The following is a 15,445-nucleotide window of genomic DNA, read 5'->3' as shown; positions in this document are numbered from 1 at the left end:
CACTTTCATCATGGGGCAAACTCCCATCAGGACAGAGGTTTGAATTAGGCCCCAGGGCCGTCACCTAAAAAGGCAGCCCCATCTCAGCCCACATGGTCCCCGCGGGCCACGCACTGGGCGGGGACGGGGTGGGGACGGGGTGGGCCCCGCACCGGTGACGGGGACTCTGCAGAGAAGCTGAGCAGTAACAAGCTGGCTGGTGGGTCCAGGCTGCGTCTGGGGATCACACACTCTTCCCCACCAGGCCTGTGGGCCCCACCTTCTGCGCCTAGCCCAGGGCCATCCTCACCAGCCCAGGCGCTTGCACAAACAGCGCTTCACCCAAACCCAGACCACCCGTCCCCGTAAGTGAAGTGTGCGCCTGCGCCTGGGCTGGAGGCTTGGAGACTAGGCGGTGCTCTCCTCCCTCCCAAGTTAGTTTTCCTTCCCAGTTCCTGGGAGGGTGTTTGTTGTTGGGGGAGGGGGAGGAGAGATGAAGAGGAGCCGCCTGTTATCAGTTAGCTGGAGTCTTAGGTCACAAACATTCCTGGCCTGTTTTATCCTTGTAAGTAATACCTTTCAGTAGAAATGCTACCACAGATAGTCCCAGTTTCCAGATCTGTTCCCCCTCAGGTTTATCACTTTCTGGGCCGTGACCTTCATGACCTTCAGTTGTTTGTTGTAACATTATCCCCATTGATATATTGGTATATATTTTTGAGACTTCAGCCCTTGTCCTTTTTAAGAACTGTGTTCACAGTGCAGTCAGTCTCCCATACAAAACACTTATCCTATAAGACACTATGTCAATCACATTTTCTAGTTGAGTAGTTGCATTTCCATGTGTTTTTTTGAAACCCCCCAAAAATGAACTTTAAAATGGAAGTTGTTAGTAAACCCCGAATTTGATGTGATGCCAGTCGGAGTGTTTGTCTTGCTTGACTCTCAGTCCCCTCAGCCTGGGCGGGGCTGGGGGCAGGTGGCCAGGACCCTGGCCTGGCCCCCTTTGCATCCTGATGTGTGGACCTGTGTGTGCTCGTATGAATACGTGCGTGTAAAGTTTGATTTCTAACTTTTGGATTCCCAACTGGAACCCCTCCTACTATGACATGAATTCCTCACCAAATGAAGGCCAGAATGTTCTGACAGTTTTAGCCAGAGATTGACTTTTTAGTAGGAACTTAGCTCTTAGCTGAATGCCTTTAGGGTGTTTCCCAGATTTATCTCCTTGGGACCAAAGCAAAGTGTCTTCCACTGGTCAACTCTGTTTCAAAACCTGGTCCATCAGATGGTGTTAATCTATCCCTGTTTACAGAATCATTGTTTGACATTTACACTTGTTAAGCCCCATGGGTACCATACCCGTGCTTACTTTAGATAGATGGGAGCGTGAAAAGAAAGCTGGTGGGGAAGATTTAGGGAAAAGGAAGGAAGCCAGCCATGAGTGATCAATGCGGGTTAGTCTCAAAATACTGACAGAACTTTCCATTTTGTTTTGTTTTTTGTTTTTTTTGCGGTACACGGGCCTCTCACCGCTGCGGCCTCTCCCGCTGCGGAGCACAGGCTCCGGACGCGCAGGCTCAGCGGCCACGGCTCACGGGCCCAGCCACTCCGCGGCATGTGGGAATCCTCCCGGACCGGGGCACGAACCCATGTCCCCTGCATTGGCAGGCGGACTCTCAACCACTGTGCCACCAGGGAAGCCCGGAACTTTCCATTTTGACATTTGGAAACATCCATAGGTCTTTTTGGACAGTAATGGCTTTTGTCTCTAAACCTATTCCTGTCATTGGGAGGGAAGATGTCTTAATTTTATAAACAAGTGGCACCTCCAGGGTGAGATTAATCCAGGGTTGGGCCCTTGGAGGCGACCTTCACCCTGAAACTTTGTGGAGAGGACTTTGGGAGAAATGCCTCTGGGCCGAGTGTCCGGACTGAGTGTCCAGGCTGCCGCAGCCCACCCTGTCCCCTCCCCCAACTGCATCCTGGAGATCTGTCTCCTGGCCTTATGGTTTTCCTTTGGGTTTTTAAAAGGGGAACATATGTGCTCCTGTTTTTGTTCCCTTTCTGCTACCAGGGTTCACTCCTTTAGTTTCCTTAGGCAATTCTAGCAAAAATCTCGAGTGAAAGATGGACGGTGATATACTAGCCAAGGAGGCAGCTGGAAAGTCTCCCGATTTGGCTGTTGTGTTCTGAAGCCCCACCCCCTCTGCATCCCTGATGTGGGTACCAATTCAGGTGCCTTTGAGATGTCTTCCGACTTGGAAAAGCACTGCCCGCTCCTAGCTGCTTGGGTCTGAACCTCATTCCAGACAGCAAGTGGCAGGATGGCGGAGCTGTTCTGGCCAATTAAGGCTGGCTGTTATTTTTTAGAGCCTTGCAGTTGGTTCCTTGGAGCGTGTCCACAGCTTTTGCTTTGGGGAGGAATTGAGTCGGCAGGAGGAAGGCAAGGACGTGGCCCAGCCCCAGGAACTAAGATGAAAACAGACTAACTCGCAGTCACCTTCTCAGTAAGTATTTATTAAATCCCTTCTGTGTGCCTGGCGCTCGCGTACTTACTAACAGGACAGAAGGAAAAATACGACTTTGTCTGCAGACTTCACAGTAAAGGGAGAAAAACAGGGCAGAAACGCTGCACGAGAGCAACACATGAGCAGAACGCAGTGCTGAGCTGCCATGGTGGGTCAGGAGAGACGCCGGCGCAGGGCCAGACCCTGAGGGGCAGGGTCTCAGGCCCTCTCAGGCCTGTTCCGTTCTGTCTCTTCTGAGCCCTGTTCTGGCTTGAGTCCCTCTCTCCCCTTTCACCCCGGCTCTGCTCCCGGCCAGGCTGAACTGCAGTGAAGGTGACACAGTGCAGAAAACAGCCTCTGGAAGTGATCCCCAAGGCGCAGGGGTGGAGCTGGCCTTGGGAGGAGTCCTGTGTGTCCCTTGGCCCAGGGAGGGGGCTCCAGTGTGGCTCTGGGCTGCAGCACTGCCCGGGGCTTCGTTAGAAGTGCGGATTCCGGCTTCCTGTCCCAGACCTGAGAAATCACAGCGAGCTGGGCCTCAGCCAGCACCTGTGGGCCTGAGGCAGGGTGCCGAGTGCGCGTGGCTTCAGGGCTGATGAGCCCTTCGCCGCCCCTGCATCCCCGGCCCTGCCCTCCTGACACCTGCCCCCGTTTGCCTGTCTCTGCTTCGAGTCCCACCCTTGGACTGGTGGGTGCTTTGGGGTCTAAACCCAGCAGACCTGCTGTCCAGTCCTTTCTGCCGTCCATCCGTTTACTCCCCGTGGCGTCTCCCGCCGCTGCTGTTGTGATTGATCCAACAAATTTTAGTGACCTTATGTTCGGCCTTGTAATGCCCTAGACCAGTGGTTGCCAATCTAGGCCACCCATTAGGGGTTTAAAAACCTGGACTTAAAAAAACCAGATGCCTGGGCCCTCCCCACAGTTTTTCCCTGGTCTGGGGCGCAGCCTTGGCACCGGGGTTTTTCAGAGCTCTCCTGGTGACCTTTGTGCCGTCAGCATTGCAAACCACTCCCCACAACTTGCAGCTTCGGTGTGCACAGGAATCCTGTGAGGGCTCATTAAGATCAGACCCTGGACCCTGGGTTGGAACGTCCCGAGGTCCATGGGGCCGGACTGTCCTCGCTCCACCCCCCACGCCCCGCAAGTCCTCTGACCACACCCATCTCCTCCCCTGGGTCCCCTCCCCATAAACGTTGCCCCAGTCTCCTCTCTTTACCTTCATCCCAACTCATCCCAGCTCTTCACCTGGCATTTTTCTCCTGGCATCTGGCTCCTCCTTCCCTTCCTGGAGGTGGGGACTGAGCTGCTGCCTTGGCCACACCTACTTCACAGCCCTCTGCTCCTTTGTGGCCCCTGGCAGTGCATCAGCCCCTCCCGGAAGGGCCCAGGCCTGTCCCACTGCCGCATCTCACCCCACTCCCACCCCTTCTCCTCTGGACGCCTCCTCCAGACGACCAGACTTTTTTACCTGTAACCTCAGTTGTCACTGCAGCCGACTGGCGCTTCCATCAATTCTGAGACGCTGATCCCCTTTCCAAATTCCTGTTGGACTTTGACACCCATGTGTCTTGCTGCTGTTTGGTAATTTTTCGTTTGCCAGTGTTTTAAATTCCTCAATTAGTAAACAATTGGCAATTTTATTTCCAGACTTTATTTCCTACACCTTGTATATTGTTTATAAAACCCTTTCTTAACCATTTTACTGTAATTCACATTAATGTGGACACCTTCCTCCGCTCCCCAGTGCCCCCCATTCATGTTTAAATGTAATTTAAGACCTTCATTACTCACCTCTTGTTTTGCTTCTTATTGTAAAATACACATAAATCTTCCATTTTCACCATTGGTAAGTGTGTGCTGCAGTTGCGTTGAGCATACTCACATCATCATGCAACCACTACACCAGCCAGCCCCAGAAGTTTTTTATCCCAAACTGAAACTCTGTCCCCATTAAACACTAACCCCCCTTGGTAACCACTTTTACTACTCTGTGTCTGTGATTTTGACTGATCCAGGTTCCTCGGATAAGTGGGATCATGCAGTATCTGTCCTTCTGTGTCTGGCTTATTTCACTGAGCGCAGTGCCCTCCCAGTGCATCCGTGTCATAGCAGGTGTTAGAAGCTCTGTCCTTTTCAGTCCGAGTGACACTCCACTGTGTGGATGGACGACATCGTGTTTATGCACCACCCGTCGATGGGTGTTTGGGTTGTTCCCCTTTCTGGCTACTGTGAATAATGCTGCAGTGAACATGGTGCACAGTTAATGTCCGAGGCTCTGCTTTCAAATCTGGGTGCACACCCAGGGGTGAAAGTGCTGGGTCATAAGGTAACGCAGGTTTTAACTTCGTGTGGGGCTGCCATCCTGTTTCCCACGGATGCGGTACCACTTCACGTTCCCACCCACAGGGCGCCAGGCCCAGCCAGTAGCTCCAGCTCTGTCTGTAGCACCCTAGCTGGTGTGCGATGGTGTCTCTTCTGTGGCGATGCTTTAAGTTCATGCCAACAGCCAGGCTTTTCTCTCTGCCCCCGTGTCCTCACCGCCGCAGCCCTCCTGATGCCCCTCCTGCTGGTTGGGGGTTCACACATGGCATCTGGCCATGCTGCTGCTTCACAGAAAGCATTCGCATCCCTTCCCTCCCACTGCAGGTTCTCCTGACTCTTCCTGGATTATCGTAATGTCCTTGGCCTGTGCCCTCTGGACCCAGCTTCACACCCTGTGTCAGCATCCACTGCCACCAGGAAGGGGAGGGACAGTACCATTAAGTGGACGCCTCGTATGTGCCAGGTGCTGTGCCAGGTTCTCTACGTCGGAGTATGTCTCATAGTTGAGGAAACAGGCACAGAGAAGTTAAGTAACTTGCTTAAGGTCACACAGCTAGTGAGTGGTAAATGAGATCATGCAGCTCGTAAGCAGCCTGACTGCAAAGCCTACTCTGCCCCGCTGCCCTGCGTGGTCCTCAGCAAGGCTGTGACGTGGAGACGAGACGCACTGAGTGAGATCACTTGGCTAAAGCGGGGGGTGCTGACTTGAGCAACAAGTCCCCTGCGTCCGGAGCCGCAGCCTGACCGCTCGGGAAGCTGGTCTTTAAGACCATCACATTCCTCTCTAAAGCTTTCCAGCCCCTGAGTTGGAAGAATCCTTAGGGCAGCACTGAGTTCCCAGCTCAGCTGTGATGTTCTTCAAAGTGCAGGGACCTTGCAAACCAGCCTGCAGCGCCCTCTCCCCCTAAACGGACAGAAGGTATCCGTGCGGAGAGAGCACCGGAACAGGCCTGCAGGCTGGTGCTGTTCGTCCTCCTCCCTGAACTCCAGGCCTCTGGGGAGGTGGGGCTGCCCCCCCCCCCGCCCCCTGCCCCCGAGTAATAGCCTCTGGGGCTTCGTTCAAGCCCGCCTGTTGGAGAAACAGGAGAGGAGATGGCTCGGGGTGAAGGGGCTGCTGTAGGCAAGTGGGGGTCTCGCAAAGCAGTCGTCCCACAGCGGGCGGGGATCTGGCCTCTATCGAGGGAGTAGAGAGGCAGAAGCTTTGGCTGAAGGTGGATGACTGTCCATGTCGAGCTTAGAGTGAGGAGGAGAGGAGCTGCTTCTGCCAGACAGGAGGCTGTGGCACGGCCTCGTCTCCTTTGCTGCACGGGCACCGTACGCACGTGGAAGTGCAGTGCCCTGGGGGCTGCAGCGCCAGAGCTCCAATCCTGGAGGCCTCCAGTAGGTGGTCAGGGCCTCGCATGCTTGGGGAGCCAAGGGCCGTGGGAGGGGGCACAGGATGGGGCTCGGGGCACTCCCCCAGGCCAAGCATCTGGATGGGATGCCAGCCGCGGACTGTGGCTGGAGCCCTGGGCTGGGCCTGTACCTGGGTGTCAGGTGGGCCCGCAGAGGCCAAGGTGGGAGCGGCTGAAAGGGCCGATGCGGGGAGCAGAGGCCCAAAGGACCTCCGTCCCATCAGGGGGACAGTGAGTGGGGGGCTCAAGGGTGGCACGGTGCGGGGGTGCCATAAGGTGGACCCCAGGCAGGGTCAGGGTCCTGGGAGCAGCAGGTTGGGTGCCGGGCGGAGGCCGGGAGCTGGCCTCTGGGCAGCATTTCTACCCATGAAGAGGGGCTTGTTTCCCCCCAGCCTACTGTGGACCAGTAATTTTGTGAGATACAGCAAAAATGGATTACTAGAAAAATAGAATTAAAAAAACAAAAGCGCACATCTCTGTTAGATTCTAAAACATGAAATTACTCAAGGTGCCGTAATGGTTTCTCAGCACTGACCCAGTTTCTGTTTGAGTCCCCGCCCAGCATGTGCGGGGCCCTGTTTTTCGGAGGAAGCGTGAAGGCATAGACTGCTTGGCTTTGGGGACGGGAGGGAGAGGCCACCAGGGGCTGGGGGGTTGGGTGTTGAGTGGCAGGGAATGACCAGAAGGCGGGGAGGATGCTGACGGGGGAGCCGGGCAGCTCACACAGGCGGTGTGCGGAGGGAGGGGTGTTCTAGGGCACTGGGATCCAGCGACACAGGTCCCAGGAGGGTGGGGGGCCTTGCAAGTCAAAGGGGTGAAAGGTTCTCGTGAGGGAGGCGCCTGCACCCGGGCGGCCTTGTCCCTGCAGTGCACACTGAGCCCCTGGGTGCCTCAGGCCTGCTTTCTGGAAGAATTGCCCTTGCCTGGGGCCGGGGTTGGGGGGGGGCTGCTTTTGTTCTCAGCTGAGTTCCCCCTGCACACGGCAGGCACCCAACAAGCTCTGGCAGAGCGGCAGGCACTCGGGCCTCGGTCGCCCTGGGCTGAGCATCTGTGCGACGTGACTCCAGGGCAGCCTGGCTGCCGGTTTTCTTTCTGCTGACTGTTGAGAATCCACTCACCACCCACAAACCTTGCCTTCACGGCTCGAGGGCGATGCCAGGCCATAGCACCTGGCATGTGGCTGGGGACATGGGCCCGTCGTCTGGTGGAGGGGCACCTGCAGCTCCACTGGCCCTGGGATCCGGGTGCCCTTGGTTTTTCTGGCTTCTTCCAGTGGGCAGTGAACCACAATTTATAAACGAGTAATTTAGTTCCACAAACAGCAGGGGATACGGCTGCAAGATTCTCAGTTATTTGAATGTCTGGATTCCGACAGGAAGGGTTTTCCGTGCGGCCCGTCGTTTCCTGCAGCTGGAATTCAACACGTCCTCTCCACAGCTTAGCAAGCGTCTGGAAGGACAGCCAGGACACGAATCTCCTGGCCTTAGGGCTCCTAAGGCTGCAGTCTGGCGCCGGCCCCCTCCTCTCCCCAACTCCAGGCCCGGGTCTGCGGTTGGCAGATGCTCAGTCCCTTTGCTGATGTCGGGGATGGTGAAGGCTCTGGGGCCGGAGCACTGCAAACCAGTGCTAATGACCTCGTTTGCTGAGGGATCCTGAGGGCAGGGATCGAGCATCCCCCCCACCAGTCTCCTCCAGCCCTGTTCCTCCCACAGACCCAGTTTCCCATGTTGCCCGCGCTCAGACCCGGTGCCTGCAGCCTCCCTGTCCCAGCTCCGACCCACGCACCCCGCCCACCTTCCCATGCAGCCTGGATCCTCTCTGTCCGCCCTCACCTCTGACCTTCGCCATCTGCTCTCCACGCAGCGGCCGGTCGTCCCGTCACCTTGAGACTCAGCACTCTTCAGTGGACTCTTTGAGAAGAAAAGCCAAAGGCAAGAGGCCTCAGGAAGTCAGGCCTCGGCCCCGCCACCTCCGTGACTCGGTGTCCCTGCTCGCAGGGACGGCGCCTGCCCCACTGGATGCTCTTCCCGGACACCCGCAGCCCTCGCCCTCATGCCCTCTGGGGCCTCAGGTGGCCTTTTCCCCGTCCCGGAGTCTCCGCCTGCCCTGCTGCGTCTTTCTGGGCAGAGGCAGGTCACTGGCTGCCCCCAGGATTTGCTTTGGCTACCGCCTGTCTCCTTCTTCACGTGCGGCTCCTGATAACCAGCGTTCTCGCCCGGACCTGGGGCACCCAGCGCCTAGCACTCAGTCCATTTTTCCCGAAAGGGCCAATACACACCAAGAGAGATGCTGATCTCTTCTTCCCCAAAACAAAATCGCTGGAGACGCTTGAGCCGTGTCGGCTGCCCGGGAACGAGGACGGGCCTTCCAGATGCTGGGACTCCCGGCGCCAGCATCCTCACCCGCTTTCTTCTGACCTTTTGATCCCAAGGCCCAAGAGGTCCAGGAAGAGAGCGGACTGAGCACGTGGGCAGCTGTCACGGGTTCCCAGGCGACTGACCTCCCCCTGCTCTGGAGCCGCGGCCCTGGGAGCTTCCCGACGATCTCCGACCAGGATTTGAGGTGAACGGCTTCCCTTCCCGGTCCCAAGGAGAGCATCTGTCCCCCGGTGCCCTGGACGCCATGGAACTGGTAATTGTTGGCCCTGCATCTTCTCAGGCTGCAAAACTTAAGTCACAGTCTGTTTGTTGCCTCAGTTTCTGGCTTGTTTATCAAGGTCCACTCCTGAGAAAAACGTCCTGTTATCCTCTCTCAGGTAATCTACCTCCAAGGATCTGCCTCTGCCTGAGACAGAGGGACTCTGTGCTAGGTTCCAAGGAGCCTTGTTTTCCATTTTCAGTCTCCCAAACTCAAGGACGAGGGACCTCACGATGTATATAGTGTGACTTTCTTTCCTTTTGGCCACAATCAGATCATCTCAAGCTCTAACCCTGGTTCTCTTCCTTTATCAGAAGCGTGTGTTCTTATTGTTGATTGTGGCTCTCATTTACCAAACACATAACCTCTTTATCCTCACAAACCCTGGAGTGAGGCCAGCCTCACCTGGGGGACTGGGGGTGAGAGATCAGAGGCAGGTGACTGCTTGAAGCAAACAGCACGGCCAGGATTCACACTCAGTCCTGACCTTAAGCTGGAAATAAAACTGCTTGAAAAATCATTTGAAACTTTTACACGTGGTTCCAGGGTGGGGACCGGCCAGAGAGCCCGGAGGCAGCCCTGAAGGAGCTGAACCCCCTGGGTGCGGAGCTGGCCTCCCTCCCAGAAGCCCCCGCCTGGCCTCCTGGCTCCCCATGGGGCTGGGGGCGGTGCTTTCGCCCTGCAGGGTTGGTCGGGCCGAGGAGAGGGGCCTCTGAACTCCTGTGGGGCAGGGGCCGAGGAGCCTCTCGTGCCCGTTCCCCGCTCCGTCCTGCCCTCCGTCCCCTGGTCCCATCCTGGCTGTGCGGCCAGCCTCCCCCACTGTGCCCACCCCCGACCCCGGGCCTAGTGTCACAGCAACGCTCATCAACGGAGGCGTGCCAGGGCTCCTGGGGGTGACCCATCCCCCAGGTGACCCACCTTCCCATCGACTTGGCCGAGGCTCGGCTACAGAACCAGCGTGGACAGGAAATCTACAAAGGAATGGATGTTGGGGGCCAGGGGTGCGTCGGGGTGCGGGGCCCCGCAGGCCTGGGCAGGGCGAGGCGGCTGCCTGCTCACCCTGACCTTGCTGGCCTCCGCCTCCACGGCAGTGGGCTGCCGGGGAAGACAGCTCGGGGGGAGGGCTTCCTGGGCACCAACCAAAGCGGGCTCCTCAGGACCCGGGTTGGCACAAACTTGGGGGGCTTGACCTTGCTTCTGCGAGGGGAGCGGGAACACATTTGCATGTGGTGAGGCGCGGGGGCCCCGTCCTGGTACCACTGTGTGTGGCGGTGGAGGCCAGTGAGCCTCACCTTCTCTGCTCCCCCCGCCCCAGAGCCGGGACAGCTGCAGAGGGAGGGTCTCCTCCCCGGCACCAGCCCCTGCTGGTCCCGCCCCCGCAGTGTCCCCAGCCAGGGCCGCACACCGTGGCTGTCGAGCCTTGCAAGATGGACACGAGGCTGGATTGAGAGGGGCTGATGCGCCAGTGGCCCTGAGCGTAAAGGCAAAGCCCTGGGACCCACACGGCTGCCAGCCCTGCCCCGCAGGACCTCGCGATCAGGCTGAATTTGGGGAACTGGTCACTTGTCGGGGGGTGGGTGGCACGAACAAGACGCAGGTGACTTGTGGGAAGTGCACGAAGGAGCCGTTGGGCACACGCAGTCCTAGCGGGGCAGCAGAAAAGAAAGGGCGTTTCTGTGAAATAGGCAGAGGAGCCCCCCGACTCCCAGGGGCCTCACTCATCCCGGAAGCTCACTGGCTGGGGGAGGGGTCCCTATGGCTGCAGACGCCCCACCCTCGCGGTTTCCTTCCAGGAGCTGCGGTGAACCTGACCGTGGTCACCCCAGAGAAGGCCATCAAGCTGGCAGCCAGTGACTTCCGGCAGCAGCTCCTGGAGGACGGGTGCATCGCGCTCTTTTCTGGAAGGTGGCGGGAGCGGGTGGCAACCACGCGTTGGCTCACCTGTCAGCAAGTGTGTAAATGTGCAGAGGTGGCTGAGCGCTGGTGTGGTTTGGCAGATGGAAGGTGACTTCTAACCTGGAAAGACAGGCCGTATAGGATCTACATGCTCCGTCATCAACCAGCAGACGAATTTTTTTAAAAATTATTTATTTTTGGCTGCGTTGGGTCTTCGTTGTTGCACATGGGCTTTCTCTGGTTGCAGTGAGCAGGGGCTGCTCTTCGTCGCAGTGCGTGGGCTTCTCATCGCGGTGGCTTTGCAGACGAATTCCTTTTTCAGTTTTATTGAGGGCAACTGATGTTCAGCGCTGGGTACCTTTAAGGTGTTCAGCCTGACGACCTGACATCCATATACTGCAAAATGATGTTAGTTAACACCCATCCGCTCACAGAGTTAACAAAAATGTTTTTTTTAAGAGTTCTTTTATTTTCTAAAATATTTATTTGCGCTGGGTCTTAGTTGTGGCACGCCGGCTCCTTAGTTGTAGCTTGCATGTGGGCTCTAGTTCCCTGAGCAGGGATCAAACCTGGGCCCCCTGCATTGGCAGCACAGAGTCTTAACCATTGGACCACCAGGGAAGTACCCTTTTGTTTTTTACAAAGATGTGTTTCTTGTGATGAGAACTCCTGGGATCTGCTCTCTTAGCAAACCCTCACATACACAGCGGTGTCGTTAACTCCAGTCACCATACTGTGCATCATGTCCCCAGGACGCACTGACCTTGTAACTGCAGCTCTGCACCGTTTCACCCAGTTCACTCAGTCCCCATCTTCTGCCTCTGGGAACCGCAAATCCAAACTCTTCTTCTATGAGTTTGCATTTTTATAGATTCCACGCATGAGTGAGATCATATAGTATTTGTCTCTTTCTGTGTGATTTATCTCACTTAGTGTAATGCCCTCAGGGTCCATCCAAGTTGTTGCACATGACAAGAATTCCTTCTTTTTTTTAAATGGCTGAGTAGTATTCCATTGTATGTAATAAATAAATAGATATACACCTCGTCTTCTTTATTCATTCGTCCATCCATGGACACTTTGGTTGTTGCCACATCTTGGCTACTGTAAATAATGCTGCTATGAACGCAGGGGTGCATAAGTCTTTTTGAATTACTGTTTTTGTTTTCTTTGGGAAAATACCCAACTTAAACTCCCACCAGCAGTGCATGAGGGCTCCCTCTTCTCCATGTCCTCACCAACTTTTGGTATTTGTTGTCTTTGGTGATGGCCAGTCTAATTAGTGTGAGGTGATAGCTGAGAGGTTTTGATTTGCATTTCCCTGATGATTAATTACACTGAGCGTTTTTTCACGTATCTGTTGGCCATTTGAATATCTTCTTCAGAAAATGTCCATTCAGGTCCTTTGCCCATTTTTAAATTGGATTATTTGGGATTTTTTTTTGCTATTGAGTTGTATGAGTTCTCTGTATGTTTTGGATATTAGCCCCTTATCAGGTATATTTTTGCAATTATTTTCCCCCATTCAGTAGGCTACCTTTTCATTTTGTTGATGGTTTCCTTTGCTGTGAAGAAGCTTTTTAGTTTATTTTTGCTTTTCTTGCTTGTGCTTTAGGTGACCGATGTCAAGGAACTTCTCCCGCTGTTGGGAGTTTAATGATCTCAGGTCTCACGTGTAAGTCCTTAATCCACTTTGATAGTTTCGTGAGTGGTATAAGATAGAGGTCTAGTTCCGTTCTTTTCCATGTGAATATCCAGTTTTCCCAGCACCGTTCCTTGAAGAGGCTGTCACTTCTCCATCGAGTATCCCTGGCTTCCCTGGCGAACATTAGGTGACCATCTATGCAGGAGTTTATTTTCCCAGCACCGTTCCTTGAAGAGGCTGTCACTTCTCCATCGAGTATCCCTGGCTTCCCTGGCGAACATTAGGTGACTGTCTATGCAGGAGTTCATTTCTGGGCTCTGGATTCTGGTCCATCTTTCTGTGTCTGTTTTTATGCTGATGAATTGAAACAGATCAACTGCAGACACTTTGTAGTTCTCTCTGTGCTTCCCGTTGCCCCAGTGACAGTTGTTGGGGGATCAGGAAGGAAGCAGTCCTGCAATGGGTTGTTTCATGGTCCTGGTCTCAGCCTCCCTGGCAGCCTGTTTTAAATTTAGTCTCTTGTCATTAAGGAGACTGAGCTTGACTACTTACCCAGTGGGGTGAGTGGCAGCCAGCCCAGGGGGACTAAATACCTAGGGGAGGGTAGACGGGCCAGGGTGGGGCAGCAGGGCTGCCTGTGGCCGAGGGAGCCTGACTCCGGCCCACAGGGCACAGCGGAATCTGAAGCTGGTGATGCTCGCCGGGTGTGGAGCTGGGCTGTGCCAGGCGGTGGTCACCTGTCCCCTGGAAATGCTCAAGATTCAGCTGCAGCGTGCTGGGCGCCTGGGTGAGGCCTCTCCCACCTTCGCGCAGGATCGATAAGGGGCTGTCAGAACAGATTTCCCCACGTTCTCACTCATCCGCCAGACTGTGACCCAGTCAGCGCTCCAGGTCAGTAGAAGTCTTTATTTTGTGGATTTCAACACCTCCAGCTGTAGGACAAACAGCAGGGATGAGACTCAGTTCTGGAGGGGGAGAGAATGTTTCCCTGTTACCTCTGTCCTGCTGCCTTAACATGTAGGCCCGATTTCCTAAAGATTTTAAGCAACGTCAGTGGCCTGCTCATGCACACTTCCGTGTTGCTATGGAAGCTGGCCTTCCGTGGGCCGGCAGTGAAAGGGAGAAGAGGGCCATTCCTATTCTTTTGCTTTTCTCTGGAAAAGGAGTTTGGCCCTTTCCTAAATCTGGGTCCTCTCAAAGACACACTGGTCAGGTATCAAAGCATCTATCGAGGACAGGGGTGTGTCCCATGAAAGGAGGCCAGCGGGGGGCACAGAGGGTGTCTCCCCAGGGTGAGGCGTGTCAGCCACGGGACTGACACAGCACCTGTGAGGCCTTGGGTGTGCGTCTCCCCTCCAACCAGCTGGCCACACATGCTGAGCTGGAATTTAGCCAGGTTTCCAGGCTGGATCAGACCAGCCTGAAGCAAACAACTGCGGAGAGAGTGAAGTCCAGACACTGGAAGCCCCTGCTGTGTTTTGATCTGCAAAGGGTAAGGTTCTGTCACGTCTCGTTTTTCAACCTGGACGAGAAGTCTTAGTTCTCCTCCAACACTCAAAAAGAAGTAAAACTCAGGATATGGATGGATGGGTAAATTATGTACACCTAAGGCAGACCATGCGGAAAATAATGTTCACTGATTGACCACCTTCTTAAAGCTACTCGTTTGAGACCTGTGCCTAGATTTCTACCCTATGAAATATGGTAAAAGGGGCAGCAAGTACCTTCTTAGTATGCATTGTTTCTCTGCTGGATACCAGTCAAAATTGAGGCAAGAAGAAGTAGCTTCCTTTTAGGGCTTAAAATCTAGGCCAAGTGTCTCAAACACTGAGAATTTAAAAAATTAATATTCACACAACTTCAGTGCATCGAATGCTGTGGTCATTAATGAGACTCACCCACATTCAACACGCTTGCATCAATAACCAATTTTCAGGGGAAAAACTCGGTTCTGTTTATTAGATGCTTAACTCATCAGATCATGTGCTCTGAATTACTCCACTAAAAAGGGTTGACGTCTGAAGAACCTAATTCCATAAAATGGGACATGTTCCCCTAGTCTTGGAATTCTAGAGAAAGGAGGCGCCCCTTAAGTAAGTCTGAAGGGCAGTTTTTGAACAAAGATAATTTGCTGGTCTACAAATTACGCAGAAGATATACGGGGATTCCTGTGTCCCAAAGTACAAGCCCCGTGAAACTCTGCAGGTAAGTTGAGAGACGGTTGAGGAATGGAAGGAGGATCAAAAGCACAGTTTTAACAGGAGGATAAGGAAGTGGCGGAGGAGGGGGTCCTACCACCGTTTCCTATAAAGAAAGCCGGGCAGGCAGTGGCCGTGCCCTTGGGAAGCAGCCTAAGCAGCAGGGACATCCTATTAATTAGATAATATAGACCCGAGAGAGAGCTCCCTGGAGCCAAGAACTGATGTCCTCACCTTAGGACAACCCTCAGCTCTAGGAAGGGCGGGGCCCGAGGGGCTGCCTTCCCTCCCCGCAGCCCGCGGCCAGGGTTCCGCTGCCAGCCCTGCCCCGCGGGGCCCCCTTTCCCCCAGCAGGCGCCTGGCCGCGGCCCTCATCGCCAGCGAGCTGCTCCACACCCAGGGCCTGGTGGGGCTCTACTGGGGGCTGAGAGCCGCCCTCCTCAGGTGAGGCCTCTCCCCAAGCTGGACACAGAAGGGCCCCAGGGAACAGGGAGAGGAACCCAAGGCCAGAGGGACAGCTCCCCAAGGGGCCTCTGTGCTCTTCTAGGATGTTCAAACTCAGGATGGCAGAACCGGGCAGGGCTGCAGGGTCGGGCCTGGGAGAGTAGTCCAGGCCCTTCTGCAGGGACCGGGCCCACATGACTGTCAGGTGCTCTGGGGCCCGGGAAGGAAGGGAACACCTGTGTGCGGACAGTCTTAAGGGGCTGGGAGGGCGCCTCTAGGTGAGGCTTTGGTAGAAAGTGGCAGATGCGCCTGAGGGACACAGAGAGGGTTCGTGGTTTCAACTGCTGATGGCTGTCAACCCGCAAATGCTCCAGGGGTTTGGAAAATGCTTCCTCTTTCCAGATTCCCGAGAACTTCACCCTC

The 15,445-nt window shown here is 55.1% G+C and overlaps 1 protein-coding gene and 1 non-coding gene across 2 annotated transcripts; one reads left to right on the top strand and one right to left on the bottom strand.

The window, feature by feature from the left end:
* Positions 1–9,555: 9,555 nt before the first annotated feature.
* SLC25A18 (solute carrier family 25 member 18) lies at positions 9,556–15,186 on the top strand (the record flags this gene model as incomplete). Its single annotated transcript, XM_067698598.1, is given in 6 exon segments — positions 9,556–9,750; positions 9,752–9,826; positions 10,587–10,720; positions 13,049–13,167; positions 14,875–15,022; positions 15,126–15,186. Coding segments are annotated over 6 exon segments (732 nt in total), but the record flags the coding sequence as incomplete, so codon positions are not given.
* Positions 11,284–11,356, bottom strand: TRNAG-GCC (transfer RNA glycine (anticodon GCC)). The gene has a single exon. It is a non-coding gene; the product is annotated as a tRNA-Gly (tRNA).
* Positions 15,187–15,445: the final 259 nt, after the last annotated feature.

The sequence above is a fragment of the Pseudorca crassidens genome, chromosome 11 (assembly GCF_039906515.1).
Source record: "Pseudorca crassidens isolate mPseCra1 chromosome 11, mPseCra1.hap1, whole genome shotgun sequence".
Classification (NCBI taxonomy): Eukaryota; Metazoa; Chordata; class Mammalia; order Artiodactyla; family Delphinidae; genus Pseudorca; species Pseudorca crassidens.
This window is presented reverse-complemented; position numbering and strand designations above follow the sequence as displayed.